The following is a 24,466-nucleotide window of genomic DNA, read 5'->3' as shown; positions in this document are numbered from 1 at the left end:
ACCCCAAACGAAATTTCAGCCTAGTTTTATACCTTAAAGTGATTAGTTGCATCCTATGATTGAAACAAGTTGCAATAACAATAACAAGCAGAGTTCATAATCTTTTTACTCCTTAAAATAATTTATTAATATGTAAATTTTTCTAATCTCTTATTCAAAATTATTATATGTTGCCATAAACTATTTTTAGTTATTAGATTATAAATTTTAGAAATTGATTCGCATTTCATTATATATTTTTTTAGTTTACAATTAATTAAAAGACATCAAAAGTATCAATATTTTACTATATAATTACTTCCTTGATTTTGAACAGATAATTACATCAAAAGCATAAATTTTCTGCATAAATGAGTTTAATCTTGATGTACAAACTAAAATTTAATTATATTTGATTATCCTTTAATTTGCAATAAATTAATTACTAAATAACCCAATAATTATGTTTATTTGCATTGGCATCCATAAATATTTATTGGTTTAAATGTTTTAGTTTCCATAGTATTAATAATTGTTTTACTTTATTGTGATAAAGAGCATATCTGCAACCCTTTTTGCATTTGAATATTTATTTGACCTAAATTATTATACAAAACAATTGATTCTTTCAATTAAACACCCAAAAATTGTGGAAAAGCATAACTTTAGAATTTCAATTTTCGATATTAAATTTTCTTTTTCTTAAAAATATAATGCCACAAAAACTTAGAGCAATACATGGTGTTCATATATATATATATATATATATATATATATATATATATATATATATATATATATATATATATATATATATATATTAAATTCTAAAAAAAATTGTATTTATTAAATACTTTGCTCTTTAAATACTCTAATTTTGTAATGATGAGAAAAACCACATTCTTGGGATTAAAAGAAAAATTAAACTACTTTAATGAAATATGAGATCCCATTTTTAAAAGGCTAATATATTCTGTACCTCGCTCCTTAAAGAAACAAATATTAAGATGTACTGAATTTTCTTTTAAGAAAAAATCTACTGAATTTTTTTTTTTTTTTGACGAAAAAATGAAAAATCTACTGAAATCGAGTATAATCTAACATATGATTGGAGTAATTATCAGAACAATGAAAGGCAGCTTTTCGTGAATATATTTTATTGGTAAAAAAGAAAAAAATATATAACAAATGAGTAAATTATCAAATTTGTCAAACCATGTAGGCCCTTATCTTCAGCATGTGCCTTAAACACTGCCCACGCATGAGCAAAATGCAATAATAATAAAAACCAGAATTACAAATAAAAAGAAAAAGACAAAGAAAAATACAAAAATACAAAAAGTTGCAGAATCACCGGTCCGTCATTTTGTGCAACGCATTATGCGGACAATCCCAAAAGCCAACAAAACCCACTGTATACTTACTTTCATTTACAATTTAGACACAACAGACACGTTATTATTTATTTATTAATTCATGTTAGAAGACTGAAGAGAAGCCATTGTAGGCAGAGTTTGCTTTTTCTACTAAAAAACTCCTCCAAAAGGAAAAAGAAACTTCCGTTTTCAGAGTTTCAATTTGATTTCTTCTTTTGGCGGGAAGTACTCTGGCAGCTAGGAAAGCATGGTGGTTCTCGGCGATGAATCTCCTGAAGTTTCTAAAACGGCCGCCGGCGACTCTTCTCCTTCTTCGGCTGAGTCTAGCTTTCGTCAAATAGACGACGTCTTCTTGCAGGTTCACCGTTCACCGATTCTGTTATGTTTTTTTTTTCTTTTACTTTTTCCTTTTGACTATTTATTTAAACTTCCTTTTTTTCTCTTTATTATTAGGAAAAAATTTTTTTTCTTTTTCATCGTTTTTGAAATAAAAATAATAAAAGTGAAAGTTGAAATTAGGATTTAATATTTTATTCCTGGTTAGTTGATATAAAAAATGTGAAAGTTGTAGAGTTTATGTTAATTTTAGCTGGATTTTTCAATTTTGTCATTGTAGCCTCAACTTCATACGTTTCGGAAAATTTAGCTATTTTAGGAGACATTAAAATTGAAAGCGTTCAGTAAAGACAACTAGTTAATTTCAATTAAATTTAAGATGATAAAAAATAACTTTAGAATATTCGCTCTCAAGAATATTCATTTAGAATTTTAACGTATAGCTATAAAATTAAAACTCATTATATTAAAAAAAAAAAAAAGATAATTTCACCGAAGCTAAATTTTCAAATTTTAAAGGAGAAAAAATTGAAGAGTTTACTATTTTATAAATAAAATTGAAAATTTTTAATAGTTTAAGGGATCAATATTTTTAATCTTTAATATTTTCTTAAGTTCAAATGCAAATATATAAATAAATTTTTTTTTTTTCTTTTACTATCAATTGTAAACAAACCTGATGTGATAAGAAGGGATTTTAAAACATAAAAAATAATGAAAAGACAGATAAATAAGGAATAAGGATAGCGTTTTAGAAAATGCTCATTTATCCTTTACACATGATTTGACTAATTCAAAAACTATCATAAACTTGTTGCCGAACACAGCCCTCGAGGGAAACTATTCAGTGCAGCTGCCCCCTACATTAACAAATAGGTTGTTCCCTACTTTAACTTATAATTTAATTCCCAAAAAGAAAAGAAAAAAGAAAAAAAAAAAGTATGGGTTAAAACTGCTAATTACATAATTTCCCTAGTGTATTACATATCAATATGTCATGGTGAATTGGCCAAACCTAAAATAAATGCCAATAATAACAATCAGAATAAACTCAAGTGATTTAGCTTTGTTTTTTGAATGCTTTTGGTTAAAGAATGGTCTCAGAAATGCTTTAGCTTTGTGTAAATCATAGTTCGCAATTTTCTAGATTTTCTCAATACCATGGTTTGTTAAGTTTTAGAAACAGTTTGCCCAAAGCAACCTAACCATGCCAAGTAAAGAAGGGAAAGATAAGGAGAAATTTTCATTTTGGTCTTCTTTGTCATTTTGAAACATTTGTAGTTATAACTATTTTTTTTCTAATTTTTATTTTTTTTGAGTAATTGTACTTGCATCTTTGCCCGAGTCATAAATGCACGTAGCATCAAGTTAGCTTGTAAGTGCTAGTTATGACTTATGACTGAATTTGTAATGTGATTTTATCAAAATATTTTTCTGCTTCTGACAATAGATCCTTCTTGTTATCAAATGCTATTTGAAATGCAGCTGCGGAATTCTGCACATTTCTGTAAAGCTGTGAAAATTTGTAGAATTCATTTTCTTGTTTAGCAATGCACTCCAGACATTTTATTTGGGTATTTTATGTTCTAAACAGACTCAAACAAGAATATGGCTTGGAGAAGTCCTCCAGACAAGATTAAATGAACAGCTTGTTATTGCAGATTTACTTGCTGATGGAGAATTGCTGTATGTTCCTATTACTTCCTTCCCCCCAGAACCTCATATTTTTAGTTGAATTATAGTGTTAGATATGTGTCTCAGAAACTAAGAGTAATTCAAAAAGATGTTTAACAAGAAAATTTATAAACATGTGAAGGCTTGATATTATTGAAACACTATTACAGAAGTATTTATAGACTCTAAAAACAGAAAACTTCAGAAAAATAAGCAAACTTATTATGCATATCTGATGTGATAAGCATATTAAATTATTCCTTAAAAATAGCAATAGAATAACAAATAATTATCTAATCTTCCAACGGCCTTCACCATAGCTACTAAGTCAACATTCAACATATAGGCATAACTTTCAGTTCGCTATATGGTTCTGGCATTTAAATGTAAAAAGTTCACATTGTTTATAGTTGATTGCATTTCTAGTTCGTGTTTGGTTTTATAGGTTTGAAGTGTCGAGAGAAATATGGAAAATGATGTTGACAAAGCGTATGCATAAAAAATGCATACAAGAATATGATTATGAGCCATTTGCTTCTAGAAACAGTGGGAGGTATATGCCTTATTCAAACGTTGATTCATTTTTGAAGGTACGTTTCTTCATTCTACATTTCCTGTGCTGTTATCGTCTTCAACCATAGCAATCTACATTACATAATCTAGCCCATTTCGAGCCATGTGGCACACTTCAAAGAGAATCATTCCAAATTCGCACACAAAATTCTTAAAATCCATGTAATGTTCCTGTCTTTCTTTTTTGCAAAATTCGTTCTTCTCTTTCTGTTTTGACTTTTATATGTGTTCTTATACAAATTATCATCTTTTTACTGAATTTAGATTGGCCAACAGAGTTTGATAAATCTACTGGTTAATATAGTTATCCCTGTGTTAGTTCACCATTATTAATTGAATAAAGGACTTTCTTTTCCTATAGTTAAGGAAGAGATGTTGCTTCTCCAGCTGTAGTAAAATAGATTTCTTTTCACAAATGGTCATACAATCTGTTTCTTATGTATGGAAAAAAAAACATATGTTCATCTTACTTTCTTGACTTGCTTAACTATGCTTCTAGTATTCTAAGAGTGTACATTTCTGATGAGGATATCAGATACATTCTATATGAAGGGAATCTTTTGGCTTTTAAAATGAATTTCATGTGAAAAATCTCTCGAGTGGTTACTGCTGTAGGTACTCATGGCTCAATAACGTTTTATTCCAAAATTAGCATATTAATCAAATAATTCTTTTAACCTATAATTAGTCTGTTTAAGCATAATAATCAAGCAACACTGCAATCCAACAATGTTTTCAGTGCTTGAAGAAATTTAGCTTGGAATACTGTTTTGCTTATTGTTGTGTAAATACCCATGACTCAAAATATCAGTCATTCACAAGCATCTTACTTTAGTGTATTTCTTACATTTCTTTTTGTTGTATTTGTAGATCTGCAAAATCCTGGGATTGGCTGGCATAGATCTCTTTTCCCCATCAGATGTCGTTGAGAAAAAAGATACAAGAAAAGTTTGTATGTGCATACGTGCCCTTTCAAAGAAAGCAAGGTTAAGGCATTTAAATGTAAGACACTAATTCATACTTTCTTGGTCTGTAAACTTATATACCTGTTATCCTTGTTGATGCGGTTCCCCATGTCCAATTGAATATGCTACTGGAGTGATTGAATATATTCTCATGATAGGTTCCGGATTTTGATATCGTTATGCATTCAGTAGCTATGCCTACAGATATGGTTGGATATATTCGAAGAAGCTGGGAGCTCTCACAGAGTGGCTACACCGGTTCTATCCCTAGTCCACACCAGAAATTAAGTCAAAGATCTTGGCAGGTACAGAAATTATATTGGGTTGGGCATAATATTGCACTACTTAAATTGCACGACCCGTATTTCCACTTGACAGGATGCAATTCTATCGTTATCTTTGAACTGATAAGAAAAATCAAGTTAGGATCATATTGTTTTCGATAGAACTTATTGATTTGTTGTTTTTGTTCTGCATCTGATGCTCTGTCCCTTCATTGTAGAAACATTCAAATGCAATGTCTGGAATTTGTGATTTGTATTCTGAAGAGTCTGATGGCACAGAAAGCAAATTTGTTCAATCTGATAGCTCAGCCACCATTTGTTCACATAATCCATGTTCCCAGAGAAGTTCTAATTTAATTACTTCTCCAGAAGTGTCCTCAGAAATCAGAAATGATTTATTTGACCAATGTTCAGTAATATTTGGTGTTAAAGACCAACAAGGAGATGAATGTATCCAGTGTCAACAGGAGGCAGTACATTTAAAAAAATTACCAAAATCTCTTTTCTCACATCATTTAGAGTATGGTCATCATCAGGATAATACCCAACCTCCATCTTTTGTAGATTTGGATATCCACTTAGGTGGTAGAATTTTTAATGCAGACTGCAAAGCTAGAAATAGTGACAAAAGTATTATACTGGACCAGATATACAATGATGCTGATGTGGAAGATAAAGCATCTGTAGTGGGGGATTCTTGTGAATGCTGCTCATTGAAAAGTAATATCACTGATGATCAACCAGCAATATCAGCTGTTATTGGCTTCGAAACTTTTACTGGTGACTCTATTCTGCTTGAGAGGGAAGAGACTATTTCTGATGGATGTGCATGTGCAGGTTCTTGTTGCTCAAAAGCAAACAGGACTCCTGAAACTGAATTTCGTAGCCGATATTTATATGATGTCATTGAAGTGTCTTCTGTTGCCAGTGTAAGCCCAGCGTCTTCTACTGCCAGTGTGAGCTCTGCGTCAGTTGCTTTGCAGAATTTGTGTTGTGATGATCACTTGCATACAGAAGATGGTCATAAAAATGTCTGGTTCCCTGAATCAGAAAATAGCAAATTGGGTGGTTTGAGCAAGAAACAGACCAGAGAATCTAAATCTCAGAACTTTGTTGAATATGAAGCACCAGGGCTTACATTAACAACTAAAAATGAAGAACCTTTGTTGGATGGGAAAGACAGGAGTATTGGCTTCTCTTCTCTAAAGCGTTCTCTAGCTTATTCGGATATATATAATGCTGGACATTTAGATCATATAATTTCAAGTGATAATGGCGTCTGCAAATCTCATATAAATTCAGATGCTGTGGATGGTGAAGGAAAAGAATTGTTTGATGGGCAATCTTGCTTTCCTGTTGGGTTTGCCCAGTGGGATCAGAAAGGTAAAAGCGGAATTGCTGTGGTAACAATTAGAGATGATGATTGTGGAGCTTTATCACCTTCATCAGTAGATTCACATGAGCAAAATCTTCAATATATTCAAACTAAAGATATGGGAAATGCCTTATGGCATCAGAACACTAAGTCTGTTGTCGCAGATAATGATAAGGAGGCCGAAGGAGTTATTCTGCAACCAAATAAATATTCTCCAATTGCTTGTTCTGCTAGCATTATACTTCAAAAACATGAAGACTCCAACCCTTCATGCAATGTTGTAAGTGTAAATGTGAACAAGGTGGACAGCAACTTGTTTTGTCAATTATTGTATTTAACAATTAACTTTCTTATAACTTCAATCCCTTCTTCATATAACTTGAGTATTCTTGTTTCACAGGATAAAGGAAAAGATGAAAGCTTGCACGAGTCAGCAGCTGAGAATTCAGATGGAGCTGACAGTCCAAGTATAGGAATAGCAGAGCTCAAACCTCAGAGAAGGCCAATCCTTAAATCTGTAGTGAAGGGATCTGCAGTTCTTGGTGCTTTGCTTCTTTTGCTTCAGTTCAGGTATGTTTGAATATAAGCCTGGCTTTGATATAAATGAATAGCTGCAATTTTTGTATATGGTATAGCGGTCCATTTATTTTCCCAATTGCATTGCAGGAAAAATGGCAGAAAGAAATTTGGTTTGTCGGAGAAGCAATCTAATCAAACAAGGAATGTAAATGCTGGGAATTTCTCATCAGCAAAGGAGCAAAAAGGACATAGAGTGGATGGAGTATATCCATCAGGAAAGCTTAAGCTTTAATAAACGGTGTATGCAAGTCATAAGGGGACAAATTGGTGGCAAATGTTCAAATTCCAAGGTGGATTAGTCTCCATGATCAAGGGTCTGCTAACTATTGTTGGAGGTTGAGGACTGAACTTGTCATCTCCCATCTCCTTCAAGAATTTTTTATGTAGCAAAAGAAAAAAAAAAAAAAAAAAAAAAAAAAAGAAAGAAAGAAAGAATATAGGATTAGGAAAGGACTACCAATTATGGTATATACTATATACGCAAAAGTAAAAGTTTGGGGGACATATCATAGTAACAAAGTTTACAGAAGGCCAAATACATGAATCAACGTTTGAATTTTACAGCAGGAGAAGTCTCAATTAAAGTTGTATTAGTTGTTTATTGAATAATCGAAATTACAAAATTACATCAATTGAATATTGATAGGTTACTTGAAAGTTTTGAAAGCCATTGTCCAATAATTTATGCTAAAGAAAATGTAAAATAATAACACTAATTTTATTTGCATTTATTTTTGTTTTTGTTTTTTGACATGAGAAGAATCTGTTTATAATCCAGTCCAAAACCAGAAGCAAGAACGGGCAGATCCATCCTTAAAACCCATTTTAGGATCTGCCCTTAAAACCCACTGTAACCTAAACCTGCTGAAAAAATTGATTTTTTTTTTTTTTTTTTGATAATTAGCAAAATAAAGTTCTATTTTAAAATACTTAGTGTATTAAACCCATGACAATGTAACTACCAAAGTATTAACCACTAATTGCATTAAATTGTTAAATAAATTGTTCGGTCAACAATGGTTGTGGGTCCATTCAGTATACGTTTATTAGAAATGCTTTAGGATATGTGTATAAAGGCGGTAACCTATTATTAGAATAAGAAATTAGGAGGGGAAAAGATGAGAGCCACGTGAAAGAAATATAAAAAATTAGGAGATCGGACAAAAAAAAAAAAAAAAAGAAACACAAGGTGACTTAATATGGTTAGACACTTCAATTTGTTTGTATAGATTCTTTCGTGTCATTTACAGCGGATTCACTACATATTCATAGGAATTCAAGAAGTGCATGCCAAACAAGAAATATTTTAGAATGTATATTGATGTTGGTCTATACAAAGTCTAAAATATCCTATGTTTATATAAAATTTACACAATTGGGTCCTAGGTCCAAATAACCTCCTAATGCTCCATTTGTTTCCGTAAAATAACTTACAGTAAAATAACTTGTTGAAAAAATATTTTCAATAGAAAATATTTTCCTCGAAAAATATTTTTTAAATGAATTATTTTCCATTGTTTGGTTGTAATATTGAAAATTAGTTAAAAATATTAAAGTCTTTATCTCATAAGATCATAAAAAAATATTAACAATAATAGAAATTTTATAATTTAAAAATTTTATTGTTAAATATGAGAAGAATGGAAAAAAATGTAAATTATGAAAGTCGCCGGTGGCCGACGATGACAGTTGGTGGTAAATGGTGACTAGTAGTAGTGACTACAATGATTAATAAATTTAAAAAATATGGATTTATAAGGTTTATCAATGTCTAGAAAATATTTTACTCTCTCGAAAATGAAAAGTTATTTTCCTTAAGAAATAATTAATTTTTCTTTGACCAGAAAAATATTTTCCGTTGACTTATTTTCCTGAATGCCCCAAACAATGAAAAATTATGAAAAATATTTTTCTACAAATGATTTTACAGAAATAAATAGAGCCTTAGAGATTTCTTCTTTTTCATTCTTCTCTGGGCTAGGGAAAGCATTTGGTTCAATTAATTTGATTAATTCAGTTAATTCAACCAATTCGGTTTGGTGAATAAATGTTCCTTTAAAGAAAATTAAATTTTTGGAAGGTTCAGTTAAAAGTTAATTTAACCAAATTAATCAAATTAATAGACTCTTATAACTATGTCGTTTTGCTTAAGTAAATAATAAAATTAAAAATTAAAAATATTTCAATTTTTATTTTGATTAAGTTGTGATTAATAAGTTCGATTAATTTTTATTTCGGTTAAGTCGGTTAATCATAAATTTTTGTTGAATTCGATCGGTTAATTAAGTTTTTATTTTCTTTAACTTCGGTTCTGTCAATGATCAAAATTGATTCAGCTAAAATTCAGTTAAAGTCAAAAAAAATTCGGTCAACAATGTTACTGAAATTGACCCATTCATGGATTTCTTCTACCATGAAGACTGTTTCTTGATCGATCGTAATGATTTTAGGCAATCTGTGCGTATAAAAAATATTTTCTTTATAGGCTGCTGTGGCTTGGGCTTATATGCCCCACTAGAAAATATTTCTGGTCCCGCTATTGCCTACTACCCACCCTTTAAATGTCCAAGGTTTGCAATCGATCACAATTCTATAGCCGGAGCATTTTGAATTGGTCTTTGCTTTTGGCATGAATTGCATCCCTTGGCATATCTATGCTCTTCCATTTTTAGCCATCAATATCCATCCATATTTGACCAGTAGCTTTCTTATTGTTTTTTCTGATTGGTATCCTCTCTATAACACCCATTGCTCGATCCTGGAGAATTAGGCTACGAATGCCATAATCTGTGCCGGAGCTACAAAACTAAACATTCTAATATTATAACTTGATCTAATATACATTATGCAATCTTATAAGTCAATTATTATATAATCCTCAAAATGTGACTTGGAAAGTTTTTCAAAAAATTCTACTATAAACTCATACTCTTGATAGCCAAAAACTTCTATATTTTGAATATCATCACTTATACAGCCATGCTCCAATATCATTGTCATAAGATTATATTTCATAGATTATCATTTAATCATCTCTTTAATAAATAAATCATACTATCATATAATTTTTCCCAAATTCATAGTCATATTGCAGAAGCATTCATCATAAATATACTAAATCATTTCATACACATTCTATAATCAACTATCTATATGTATATTCCTGCTAAAATAATTTTTTCCTCAATCAATATAAATAACCTCAATAGTTAAATACATGTCATAATTGCTAGAACATAAAATCAGCATAAATACAATAATGCCAATATTCTCATATAAATCTTCAACTCGGATACTATAGCTTCGTCCGCTCGGCACATCTACCCAATATTTGGGCATGATAAACTCAATGCACGAAGCATAAAGCTTAGTGGTGCTTCATATCTCCAAATAACATATGAAGGATTCTCATACCAACAACCAACAAATATAATTATATAATCCATACAAAGGAAAAATCCAACCACACAAGATAAAATTCCAATCATTCAAGAGTGATCATGCATCATATCTCATTATAAGATAATTTCAAAATATCAATACATTATAATCCACTAAGAAAGACATGGAAGAGCAGTCATAATTTATATTAGCATTTTCATCATACTTTCATATTTATAACATATGGATTTATGTCTCATTTAATTATATTCACATAGTCATATTATTTCAAGTATCTAGATCATAAATTTATATATCTTAGTATTCTTCTTAAAACATAAATCTTATTCTTAACACTTAGTAATTCCTCAATAGTCAATGCAATATAGTTCTTTATTCATCCCACAGAGTCACCCTGCATTCATACAAAAATGCACTTTTATTTCATATTACTTAAGTATCTAATAATCAATCAAATGCTATTCATAATTCTTCGATAAATATTTTTTACAACACACCAAGAAAATTATAAAATAAAAGCAATTATAATTCATATTAAATACAACACATAATATAAAATTCAATAATCAAGTATCATTATTTAATAGCATAACATCATACTAAGTTATAGCATTACATAATTCAGCATATTTCCATAGGAACAATATATTTAATTAATTATGAAATTATATTTTTAATTAGACTTTCAACATACTTATAAGAATCAAATAGCATACAGAAAATTCCATAATAAACATACAACTCGAAAATCCATATAATATCATACGACCGGTCGGTCAAAATCAAATGACTATATCTAGAAACTGGGGTTCATTACCCCCCTCCCCCCCCCCCCCCCCCACAAGAGTGTAGTTCATTAGCTCCTATAAAATGAGGTTCATTAGCTTCGATATGTGACACTGACAGTACTGTTTTTTTTATGGTATGCTATACCTCTATACAACTGCTAACTCAACAAAGTAGACTAAGACCACTAAGAATATTTATTATGTCCAATTTAGTTTATATCATATTCATAACATCGCATAATAAAATTTTCGGTCTCATAATTGCTCCGGTAATTCCTTTCACAGTCTGAAAAAATATTTCTTATCATAAAATCCATCCATTCATAAATTCATATTTTTCATATCAAAATATTCTATCATATATAATTTATCATATTTCATAACTAAATCACATAATTATACTCATAATCACATAAATTCTCAAATTCAACATGGTTTCATATAATCATATTAAATTCACTAGGAATTTTTTATTTCACAAAATATTCATTTGTAACATAATAATTCATATCACATAATTATTAACTCAAATAAAATTATATTTTCAAATAATCAGCATTTAATTCATAAATGACACATTTTTCAAGATTTTGGCACAAATCCCAATACACTAATTTCAATTTAACAAAATATCATCTAAATAATCCAATAATTTCGTACTTTCTTAAAGTCTCATAATAGAGACTTAAATTGATCATTAATAAATTAAATTGATCTAGTGAGAGTTGTTAAACCCAATAATCCATTTTAATTACTAAGCCATTCTATTAACTATCTAATTAATTTAATAATCATATAATCTTATTATTTCCACTATTTGCCAACTAATCACCTAATTAATCTAAATATTACCTAATAACTACTAATCTATATAGTTAAATCATATCTAACCATTTAGATTAGTATCATCGCCCAATTAACACTAATCATAAAATCATCTTAATTATGGTCAATTAACCATTTGGTCCTTAAAGTTCTTAATTATTTTAAATTGGACCCACTTGGAATAAATGGATATGTGAACTAATTTAATTCACTATAATCTACTTTTAATCCTTAATTAATGTTACAATTATAATTAATTCTTATGTTGTCCAAATATTACACGTCCTCAATATAGGTAATATTCCCTCCGTTCTTTTTATATAGGAACAACTAATTTTTCGCTAATATTAAGAAAATAGTTCAACCAATTTTTTTTTGTCATTTTTTTTCTAATTTACCCCTAATATCTCATTTATTCTTCCTCTAATATCAATGTATATCTTAAATTACATTTCAATCTTCAATAAGGCTTTAAATATTTTGTTGGAATGAAGGGAATACAAACAGTTGTAAAAATAAAGTTTATACTCTGACCTATGGAGAGAAATTCGTTTTTTATCCTTTATTTGGGAAAGTTGTATGAAAATATGAAAATTTGTACTTATTTAACCTTCCAACTACCTTTGGTTATTGAAAACATACTTTAAATGTTATGCAATTTTTTAAATATTCGACGAAGTCCATAAGAATAATATTGTGGCTTTTTTCTATTCAAACTTCATTTTAATCAATGCTCATATAACTTATAGTGGCACATTTTTTTATTGAAAATTAATGTAAAAAATTCATTCTCCAAAATTTATTAACATTAAATGCTTATATATACATTTGTCTGCCACTATCTTGAGAATCTCTCATACTAAAAGCTTCACAAAGAACTAAAATAAGGGTAAGATTGATTTTTTACATTAACATGGTTCTCAAAGTTACCAAATTAGGAAAAATTTTCTTTTCTATATAAGAAGACACTCAAAATAGAAACTTTTCCTATATAAAAAGAGTGGAGAGAGTAGTTAATTTAATTTTCCAATTAATTACTTTATTAGGTCCTTAATCATCATTAATTAGTCTATATTTTATCAAATTTGTACCATAACTCCTCGAAGCTTGGGGAATTGTTGCCAAGTCCTTGGAAAATATCTTAAAACAGTCCATATAATTTGGAAAATATCCAAATCAGCCCATACATGATTCGATTTGTACAATTAGGGTATAAATCATATTTTTAATTGAAAAACACCAAAATAAATATCATTAGTCACCAATATTAATCAATAAATCATCAAAATAAAATACAACTTAAATTTAAATGGCAAACATGGTTCGATTTAGCATAAATTGCACACCAGATCTTCACCAAATCATTCAATAATCAAATAAAATTATTTCAACATAATAATCAAGATTTGAAGAAAAAAATATTTAAAATACACACATGAACAAGGGGAGGCAGGACATAGCTTGAAAAATTCATGAAAATTTCATAAAATCATTCTAAGGCACAAATCACATCGTATACTCATCAAACATCAATTTTCACTCATTAAAATCATACATTTAATACAAAAGTCAAAATAAAATTCTTGTTAAGCTCTCAGAAATTGAGTAGAGAATAAATTGTAAATTAAATTTCTTTTTGGTGTAAATTTGAAGTATATATATTAGAGTCGAACTAATCATATTAGGATAAGGAGTATAAGAATAATATATTATTTGCTAGTTAAAGTTTATTTAGGAGTCTAATATCTAAATATATATTTTTTTAATATATTTTATTATTATATATTTTCAGTAGTCTCCCCGTTAGTTATTTGGTCATTTTATGTCCAAATACAGTGATTATTTATTATCATTATCCTCCTTCATCATCATCATTCTTTTTTTTTTTCTGAGATTTTATTGTGTCTTTTTGCGAGGTGTCAGAAAAAGGACAACTTTGTTTCAGAGAGAATGAAGCATTGGCTCGTCAGTCGAGAGGTACTTTAAGAGTTGTTTCACTTAATATGGTGATTCTTCAGTGCCTCGCCTTGCCTATATAAGGCCCTTTACTCATCTCATTTTGCTTCACTCTTCATTTCTTGAATCATCAGAGCATCTCTCTCTTAAACTTCTTTGTCTCTCTCTACCTTATCCAAGTAAGTCTTTGTATTTTTGTGTTTGTTTTTTGCTTTCTCTTTTCGTTGGCTTAGGATTATGGGTTCTTTAAGTGATGAAGATGTTCAAGTGTTACTTGATCAATTTGGAGATGAGAAAACCGAAGGTATCAACTCAGGAGTGGGAAGCCAAAGGTAGGAAGGAGAACGTTTGGATTGCCGACGTACCGTCTGATATTGATGAAGGTGAGCTATTGGATATATGTTTTATATATAATATTGCGCTAGAGTATAAACTAATTAGACCCTCAGAGAATATGAGGATAACCAAGTCATTGGATGAGGATTCTATTATGATGTATGAGGAGATCTAGGGTTCGGTTTCCCGTGTCTGAACCTTTAAGATCATTTTTTAACGATTATAACATCACCATTGTAACGCCCCGTTTTTTCTGTGTTTCAATAGTAGTTTACCGGTCTGTAAATAGTACCACCGGTCCGGAAGTCGGTATTATTTTTTGTCCGGAAAAATTACTATTTATGTTTTATATTTTATTTAACATTTTTGGAGCATGTATGCATGGTTTTTATGGATAGAAAGTAAGTAAGGAATATTTTTTGGGAGAATTTAGATAATTAATGAATAATGAATTATGGTGTTATATTAAGTAAGGAAATTTGAGGAATTATTTTTATGGAGGAAATTTGAGGAATTATTTTTATGGAGTAAATTAGAGAGTTTTGTGGAGATAAATAATATTTTGAAGGAATTTAATTGGAGAATAATTGTAGCCATTAGATTAGATTACTAGTGACTTAATCATAGCCATCTAATTTGGAGAAAAGACCAAAACACCCTTTAGTTGCTTTATTAAAGGCAACCATCAATTATTGAGCAACAATTTTTCCTTCTCCTTATCCTTACACGTCTCCTCCTCCTTCTCCTTCTTCTTCTTCTTCTTCTTCCTCTTCTTCATTTTCTTCAATTCTTACTTAGTAAACACATCAAATTCACCCCATCCAACTTGGTTTAAGTAATTAATCTTAGAGAGTGAAGCTAGAGAAGTAATATTTGGTGACTAATTTCATGGAATTTGGTGATTTTCCTATTTGGGTCAAAGGGTGGAGAGCCTTCTAACAAAGATAAGGGCAAGACCAAAGCTTGAGAAGCTTTGATTAAAGCTTATTAAAGCTTGTTTGGAAGGTTAGTGTTCATAAACACAATTACTTTGTTAAAATTTTTTATTATACTATTTTGTGAAAATTTGGAATTTTATATGAAATGATTTGATTATTGAACTTTGATGGTATAAATGTGTTCTTGGGAGATTTCTAAGCTTGCCTATATGTTGAATTGATGAGGAAAACATTTTCTTCTTCATCTTCCAAGAGTGGCAGAATCTATTGATGAATAAGGCCTTAAGTTTTCTTGTTATTCTTTGTTGGTTTATGCTCTTAGGATGATGTTTGATGAGTATTTAGTATGTGGTAGAAATCTCTACCTTGTATCTTTGTTGTTCATGTTCTTTTCATGGTTAAAGTAAGCTGAATTTGGGAAAAAGTGTTATTGGGTGAGATTAAGGACTAGTTTTCGATCATTTCTATTTTCCATTTGTGTCTGCGTCCTTCATGAAAGTTGTAGGTCTACTTCTTAGCTTTCCAACCAATCCTCTTGGGTCTAATTTGGAGATATATAGCTCAAATTATGATTGAAAAACGCAAACTGACTCTGTTATGTCGGGCCATATGCATCACTGAATTGAGTGCCAATTTTGACCACTATAATGACAAGATTAGGTTCTGAGTTCTTCATGAAAGTTGTTTCCCTATGTCTTGAGACTTCTATGGTTTTGGAATGGTTTAATTTGAGTGTTTGCTTAAGTAGGAATTTAATAAACATTGGACTTAGTTCTGCTGAATCGGGTCTGGACTGTTGGTCTGTGTTTCTAGCTTCTGTTTGCCATCTTAAACATTGATCTGGTTTGTGATACCTTCATAACATTTCTAGAAGTTTGTCTTAGCTTTCTAATGAATCTAATTTCAGTCAATTTGGAGACCTATAACTCAAGTTATGTCTTAAAAACTCAGCAAAGGTCAATGTTATTTTAATGCTGGAAATTTCTTATGCCTTGACTCATAGGTTTATTTTATTTAATGTATGTATGAATCATCTGTGATGAGGTTCTCTTGATTATTTGTATGTTTGAGGATTGATTTGACAAAAATAAGATATTGTGGATATGTTTGAAAAGTGTTATTGTGGATATGTTTAAATGGATATAAATGGGAAAAATTGTTGGAAATTTTGGGATAAAGTGTGGAATTAGTTTAGATAATGCATGATGAGGATAGAAATGGATACCTTGGTGCATAAGAGTTATGTTAGTATGCTTGGTTGGAGAAGGAAATTCCTCCCCTTGGTTTTCATTAAGAGGTCAAACCACTCTAGGGTGGTAAGGCTTACTTAATTATTTTTTTTGTATGGTATAAGTATGACATAAGTATGATTATTTTGATAACTTTCATATGTTTACAGTTTTAAAAAAAATGGATATTTAAGGTGTATGTGCTTTGAATTTTGAATAAGGAAAGTATGATTTGATATGAGAAGAAGTTCCTTATGATAAATTTCATTATGATGTTAAGAAAGTTTTAAAAGAAAATGAATTGATGAGAAATTTTCCTATATATATATATATATATGTGAAATATTTCCTTTGAAGAATGTGGTAATTTTTGTAAGTTGTAAGTTGAGAAATTTTGAAATGATGGATATTACGTAATGAAGTGTTTTTGATTAAGAATTTTGTCTAAATAATAAAGTCCTTTGTGAAAGAATGATTTTGATTTGGGCTCTACTCTGCATGATTGAAATATGGTATGATGAGATTAATTTTGTTATGTGAAGCTATGATCATATGCTAGGGTTATTAGCCCTTATAAATAGGTGGACGCACTTATTTGTGTGATGGGGGTGGCGCTTTCATAGACCACGATTGTATGATGGGGGTGGCGCTTTCATAGGCCACGATTGTGTGATGGGGGTGGTGCTAACATAGGCCACGATCAAATCAGATTATGTTCATTCTGTATTAGTACGAGCCTTAACTAAAGTATTTGAATTAATCGTCTTATTGCTTTCAAAGTATTTGAATTAAACGAATGAGATCATATTATTTTAGTAAACCTTACTTTGGACATTAATGATTATGTTATCAAATGAATTTTCAAAGCATGATATTCCGGTTCATGGTTTTAAAACTAAATAGTATATGTATTGGTATAATAATGTGCAAGTAATGAATTTATGAGTTGAAAGAATTAAATTCTTTATGTTATTAATTAATAGTTTATTTTATATTTCTTTTGCTATAAATGTAAATGTATGTTGAAATTTAATGATTTTATGTAATTTGTGGTTTAAGTAAGTTGTTGATAGGTGTTAATTTTATAGTACTTTTAATATAGTCTTTATTAGATTTTTAGTAAATTTTATCACTTTGATTTGCTTTTAAATTCATTTTAGTATAATTTTGTTCAGAGCTTCCTTGAATTATAACCCGCTTGATCTGAGAGAAATTTGCAGGGTTTTGGCACAGAAAAGGGCATTACAAGGCAAAATACTCAGCCTCCAGCACACCCAGCCCGTGCTAAGTAGCACAACCGTGCTAAAAACTAAGGAAATTAAGGGAGAGTCAGGAGTGAGCACTCCCCGAGGCATGTTAGAAGGCACGGCCGTGCCCAGAAGAAATTCAGGGCGTGCCAGCCTAGCACGCCCATTGTAAACTCTAGCTGGGTAGGATAGGGACAAGCACGCCCCGCCTGTGCTATATGGCACGCCCGTGCCACAAAGATTCATTAGGGTGTGCTTGCCTAGCACACCCCGTGCTCCACCAGCCAAACTTCCAGACTTAAGCATGCCCCAGCCGTGCATCATAGCACGCCCGTGCTTCGAAGGCAGAACTAGCATGAACTAAAGACGCAAATCAATCTTTTCCTCACATGGGCCCGCCTCAGAGAGTTTCCTAAACATACTAAACAAGACCTAGACCTATTTTGGAAGAGAAAGGAGTCTCAATTAAGAAGAAATCCAAGGCCTAAACAGTCATAATCTCCTATAGAAGATTTTGCACTAAATAAGGATTCTATTTCCTAAACGGAGTCAGATTTGCCTTCAGGAGCCCTATATAAAGAGGGGAACTTTTCATTATTGGATATCTCGTTTTTGGGCTATTTTCTGCATAATTCTCTCTCTCTTAAAAGACTTCAAGCATCCAAGATTTGTGCCAAGATTCAAGGAAGCCATCCACATAGCTGTGATCTAGTTTTATCTCTAAACTCTTCATCTTGTTTTTCTTTTCATTGTTAACACTAAGTATGATGATTGATTCAAGTATTACTGAGTTTTATTTAATTACTATGTCCAGCTAAACTCTTATACTAGGGATTTGATGTAACTTAATTCGATTCCAATTTATAATATTAGATTTGTTTTTCATTGTTCTTGTTATAATTTATTATTGTGCTTAAAGCTTCCGGGCAGAATTTTTCCCCTGGATTGAATTATTTCAATAATCGCTATCGGGAGAAGGGTTTTTGACATGAAAAAGATAATAAATTACTTGAGAATAATAACTTGATGCGGAAGCTATATGGTTTGACTCAAGGGGGGTTTTCATAATTTAATGATCTTAGGTTATGAACTCACAAAACAACCACAAAACTCAAAGATCTAATTCATGTTTGATTTCACTATTGGAAGATAGGTAATTAGACTAGATTAGAATATCTAACAATACATCAGAAGAGCTTGTTAGTAATTCTAGGGTTGTTTCTCCTACTTGAACAATTAAAATTGATTAATGAACTAATAGAATAAGTTGGATAGAATTAAGTGAAATCAAATTCCCTAGTAGTTTAAATCCCTGATTTCTTTTCACCTAAATTTTGTGCTTCATCTCTTTCTGTTTTTACTTTCAAATTTATTTTCCTTACAACAATTCTCTCTTATTATCATTTAAATAATAATAGGTTAATATAATTTTGGTACTTGATATACAATCCCTGTGGATACGATACTCTCTTACTCTATATTACTTGTTGCGATTTCGTACACTTGCGAAAATCACTGTCAAGTTTTTGGCACCGTTGCCGGGGATTGGCATTATCAATATCAATACGAATTACCCTATTGTTAATTTAGACATTCTTTTATTTTTATTTAACTTTCTTTTAAGAATTATTTTAGGTGTTTTATGCAAAGAAGATGAAGGAAGCCTCTAATCTTTGATCCAGAAATTGAAAGAACTTTTGTAGGCACAATGCTGCAAGAAGAGCACGAGAAATAAAACCCGAACAAAAAGCAAACATGGCTAACGAAAACGAAAACTTGAACGAAAACATAATCGGACCTCCACTTCAACATCCGGTCCGTACCTTGCGAGATTACACAACACCCAATCTGAATAGGACAACCTCAAGTATTACAAGACCTAGGGTGGAAGCTAATAATTTTGAGATTAAACCCGCAATTATCCAAATGCTCTCCACCTCGATCCAATATGGGGGTTTGCCTAGTGAAGATCCTAATGCCCATATCACAAATTTTTTGGAAATTTGTGATACTTTCAAACAGAATGGTGTTTCTGAAGACGCAATCAAACTGAGACTTTTCCCTTTCACTCTTAGGGATAAAGCGAGATCCTGGTTACAATCATGTCTCGCTGGAAGTTTCACAACTTGGGACGAATTAGCTCAAAAGTTTATAGCAAAATTCTTTCCATCCTCAAAAACCATCAAGCTGCGCAATGAGATAATGACATTTGCTCATCATGATCAAGAGAGCTTGTATGAAGCTTGGGAAAGATTCAAGGACTTGTTGAGAAAGTGCCCACATCACAGTTTCCCTAAGTGGCTACAGATACAAACTTTCTATAATGCATTATCTCCTAACATCAAAATCACTTTAGATGCAGCTGCAGGTGGATCCTTTGAAACGAAGGGAATTGATGAAGCCTACGAGTTAATAGAAGAGATGGCAAGCAACAGACATTACCAAAACAATTCCGAAAGGAAAAGAACCGCAGGAGTCTATGAAATAGACGCCATTACAGCAGTTAATGCCAATGTGGATAATATGGTAAGAAAGTTGGACATGTTAACTACTAATCCTGTGAATTCTATTATGCAAGTTTGTGATAGGTGCAATGGACAACATGGAATTAGAGAATTCATGATGGACTCTTTGAATCCATAAACTTTGGAGCAAGTAAACTACATGATGAATCAAGGAAGGAAGAATTACCCTTATTCCAAGTCATATGATCACAGATTAAGGAACCATCCTAATCTATCCTATGGTAATCCTAACAATGCCTTGAATGCACCACCAGGTTTCCTTTCTCCAGAAAAGAAGTCTCATGATGACCTCCTCACTGCCCTTTCTAAATCACACATGGATTTCATGAACGAAACCAAAGAAAACCATAAAATCCAGCAGGCTGCGATAAGAAATTTGGAAATTCAGCTAGTACAATTTGCAAACATGATGGCATCTCGACCTCAAGGTACGTTACCTAGCAATACTGAAAAGAATCCTAAAGAACAAGTGCAGGCTATCACCTTGAGAAGTGGCAAACAATTAGAAGAACCACCAAGGAAGGAAAGGGAAGAAAAAGAGCAGCCAAAGGTGCCCATCATTGATCTAGAAGAATAAGAAAAGGTGAAACCCTATGTTCCACCTGTTCCCTTTCCGCAAAGATTAAAGAAAGCACAAGACAACAAGAGCTTCCTCAAGTTTCTGGACGTATTTAAAAGGCTTCAAATCAATATTCCTTTTGCTGAAGCTCTTGCTCAAATGCCTAGCTATGCTAAATTCCTAAAAGATATCCTAAGCAAGAAACGAAAAATCGATGATCAAGGAGCAGTAATGTTAACTGAGGAGTGCAGTGCAATTATCCAAAACAAATTGCCTCCAAAGTTAAAGGATCCAGGAAGTTTTTCTATCCCTTGCAATATTGGTAATCTTGATTTTGAAAAGGCTTTGGCAGATTTAGGTGCTAGCATTAATCTTATGTCCTATGAAGTTTTTAAGATGCTAGGTATGGGAGAGCTCAAACCAACAAGGATGTCTTTACAATTAGCGGATCGATCAATCAAATATCCTAGAGGGATTGTAGAAGACGTGCTTGTAAAGGTAGGTACATTCATCTTCCCTGTTGATTTTGTTATTCTTGCCATTGATGAAGACAGGGAAGGATCTTTAATCCTTGGAAGACCTTTTCTTGCAACTGCAAGAGCATTGATTGATGTTTATAAAGGTAAGTTAACTCTAAGAGTTGGACAGGAAGAGATTGTCTTTGATGTGCTTAAATCTTGCAAACTTCCTATGGACTACGGAGATTGTTTTCGAATTGATGTTGTTCATGAATGTGTGGAAAACACTTTGCATGTCGAAAATAACATTAATGAATCAAGCATCATGAATGAAAAAGAAAAGGAACCACCTAAACAAGAACTGAAACAACTTCCACATCATTTAAAATATGCATTCTTAGGTGAGGACCATTCTTTTCCTGTTATTATTTCTTCTCACTTAACGCTTGATCAAGAAGAAAGGTTGTTGCAGGTTCTACGAAGGCATAAGAAAGCACTAGGGTGGTCAATTTCAGATCTACAAGGAATAAGCCCAAGTGTATGCATGCATAAAATCTTGATGGAAGAAGACTACAAACCTTCAATCGAGCATCAAAGGCGATTGAATCCGAACATGAAGGAGGTAGTCAAGGCTGAAATCATAAAACTCCTGGATGCCGGTATCATTTATCCAATTTCCGATAGTAGTTGGGTAAGTCCTGTCCAAGTTGTTCCAAAGAAGGGAGGTATGACTGTTATCTCTAATGAAAACAATGAATTAATCCCCACAAGAATAGTCACAGGTTGGCGTGTGTGCATAGATTATAGAAAATTAAACAAAGCAACACGCAAGGACCACTTTTCCCTACCCTTTTTTGATCAAATGCTTGAAAGACTTGCAGGTTATCCTTTTTATTGTTTCTTAGATGGTTATTCAGGATACTTTCAAATACCTATAGCTCCTGAAGACCAAGAGAAAACTACTTTCACCTGCCCTTATGGCACTTTTGCCTATAGGAGAATGCCTTTTGGATTATGCAATGCCCCTGCAACCTTCCAAAGGTGCATGATGTCCATCTTCTCTGATATGGTGGAAAAATTTATTGAAATATTCATGGATGACTTTTCTATATTCGGTTCTTCTTTCGATGCATGTCTTCATAATTTATCCTTAGTAATGCAACGATATGAAGACACTAACGTTGTTTTAAATTGGGAAAAGTGTCACTTCATGGTTAGTGAAGGTATTGTCTTAGGGCATAAGATCTCTCAAAAAGGGATTGAAGTAGACAAAGCCAAAATTGAGGTAATTGAAAAACTACCTGCTCCTAAGTCAGTGAAAGGAATAAGAAGCTTTCTTGGTCATGAAGGGTTTTACAGGAGATTCATAAAAGACTTCTCGAAAATCACAAGACCTCTTTGTAATTTATTAGTTAAAGATGTTCCTTTTAATTTTGACAAAGAGTGTTTAGATGCTTTCAACAGGTTAAAGAAGGAGTTAATCTTAGCCCCTATCATCACCACACCAGATTGGACTCTGCCATTTGAGCTCATGTGTGATGCTAGTGATCATGCTGTTGGAGCTGTTCTTGGACAAAGAAAGAACAAGAAGTTGCATGTTATCTATTATGCCAGTCGCACATTGAATGATGCGTAATTAAATTATGCAACTACTGAAAAGGAATTGTTAGCTATTGTTCTTGCTTTTGACAAATTCAGGGCATATTTAATTGGAGCCAAAACAATAGTCTACACAGATCTCTCAGCCATCAAATATTTGCTAGAAAAGAAAGATGCAAAACCGAGACTAATTCATTGGGTGCTTTTATTGCAAGAGTTTGATCCAGAGATTCGCGACAAAAAGGGGACTGAGAATCTCGTAGCTGACCATCTTTCCAGGCTAGAATTGGGGGAAGAAGATACAAGCGAGCTACAAATCAATGAAAGTTTTCCCCATGACCAACTTCTACTATTGGCAAATACTCAAACCCCCTGGTATGCTGATATAGTTAACTATCTTGTTTGCAAAATTCCCCCTCCCAATTTTTCTTACCAACAAAAGAAAAAGTTTCTTCATGATATCAAATACTACTATTGGGAGGAGCCCTTCTTGTTCAAGTATTGCAGTGATCAGCTATTCCGGCGATGTATACCGGAAGCTGAAATGGAAAGTGTCCTTAAATTCTGCCATTCAATGGAATGTGGAGGTGACTTTGGAGCAAACAAGACAATTGCGCGTATATTAGAAAGTGGTTTGTATTGGCCTAATCTATTTAAAGATGCTTTTAACTATGTTCGTCTTTGTGATCGTTGTCAAAGGTTAGGTAACATTTCGAAGAGACATGAGATGCCCTTAAATAGCATCCTTGAAGTCAAAATCTTCGATGTGTGGGGTCTGGACTTCATGGGACATTTTCCAACATCATACTCCAACCAATACATTCTAGTGGCGGTGGACTATGTGTCAAAGTGGGCAGAAGCTATTGCTCTTCCAAGTAATGATGCCAAAAGTGTAATGAACTTTATCAAGAAAAATATTTTTACACGTCATGGGACTCCTAGGGCAATAATTACAGATGGAGGTAAGCATTTTTGCAATAGATATTTAGATTCCCTTCTTGCAAAATATGGTGTTACTCATCGTGTAGGTACTCCATATCATCCTCAAACAAGTGGACAAGTAGAGGTCACAAATAGAGAAATTAAAAAGATCCTAGAAACCACTGTTGGACAATCAAGGAAGGATTGGTCCAAAAAGCTAGACGATGCTCTATGGGCTTACAGAACTGCATTCAAGACACCTATAGGTATGTCTCCATATCGCATGGTTTACGGTAAGGCTTGTCATCTTCCTGTTGAGTTAGAACACAAGGCGTTTTGGGCAATTCAATTTCTTAACTTCAATGCAAAGGAAGTTGGTCAAAAACGGTTACTTCAACTGAATATGATGGATGAAATGCGCCTCCATGCTTATGAAAGTGCCAAAATATATAAAGATCGCACCAAACAATGGCACGATAAGCATATTATCATGAGGAATCTAAAGGTAGGCCAGCAGGTATTGCTCTATAACTCTAGACTCC

The 24,466-nt window shown here is 32.0% G+C and overlaps 1 protein-coding gene and 1 non-coding gene across 4 annotated transcripts; one reads left to right on the top strand and one right to left on the bottom strand.

The window, feature by feature from the left end:
- The first annotated feature begins 1,367 nt into the window (after positions 1-1,367).
- Positions 1,368-7,798, top strand: LOC149497603 (uncharacterized). Of its 3 annotated transcripts, none has more exons than XM_089719714.1 (8): positions 1,368-1,713; positions 3,286-3,377; positions 3,811-3,955; positions 4,809-4,940; positions 5,062-5,208; positions 5,406-6,863; positions 6,963-7,132; positions 7,229-7,798. In XM_089719714.1, the coding sequence occupies exons 1-8, from the start codon at positions 1,603-1,605 to the stop codon at positions 7,371-7,373; spliced, it is 2,400 nt and encodes a 799-aa protein (XP_089575840.1). In that variant the 5' UTR covers positions 1,368-1,602; the 3' UTR covers positions 7,374-7,798. The 3 variants fall into 3 exon arrangements, with proteins under 3 accessions (XP_089575840.1, XP_089575841.1, XP_089575842.1); XM_089719715.1 differs by having other exon boundaries at positions 1,372-1,713; positions 5,406-6,842; XM_089719716.1 differs by lacking the exons at positions 1,368-1,713; positions 3,286-3,377; positions 3,811-3,955 and adding an exon at positions 3,974-4,100.
- Positions 7,799-20,046: 12,248 nt separating this feature from the next.
- LOC149497602 (small nucleolar RNA R71) lies at positions 20,047-20,153 on the bottom strand. Its single transcript, XR_016320302.1, has one exon. It is a non-coding gene; the product is annotated as a small nucleolar RNA R71 (small nucleolar RNA).
- Positions 20,154-24,466: the final 4,313 nt, after the last annotated feature.

The sequence above is a fragment of the Jatropha curcas genome, chromosome 3 (assembly GCF_041381405.1).
Source record: "Jatropha curcas cultivar XTBG-Jc1 chromosome 3, XTBG_Jcur_1.0, whole genome shotgun sequence".
Classification (NCBI taxonomy): domain Eukaryota; kingdom Viridiplantae; phylum Streptophyta; class Magnoliopsida; order Malpighiales; family Euphorbiaceae; genus Jatropha; species Jatropha curcas.
This window is presented reverse-complemented; position numbering and strand designations above follow the sequence as displayed.

Excerpts from the sequence above, each read along its gene's own strand:
- LOC149497603 (XM_089719714.1), top strand. The coding sequence starts at position 1,603 with ATGGTGGTTCTCGGCGATGAATCTCCTGAAGTTTCTAAAACGGCCGCC. Across the intron at positions 3,378-3,810 it reads CTTGCTGATGGAGAATTGCT|GTTTGAAGTGTCGAGAGAAA; the intron begins GTATGTTCCTAT and ends TTGGTTTTATAG. Across the intron at positions 3,956-4,808 it reads ACGTTGATTCATTTTTGAAG|ATCTGCAAAATCCTGGGATT; the intron begins GTACGTTTCTTC and ends TTGTATTTGTAG.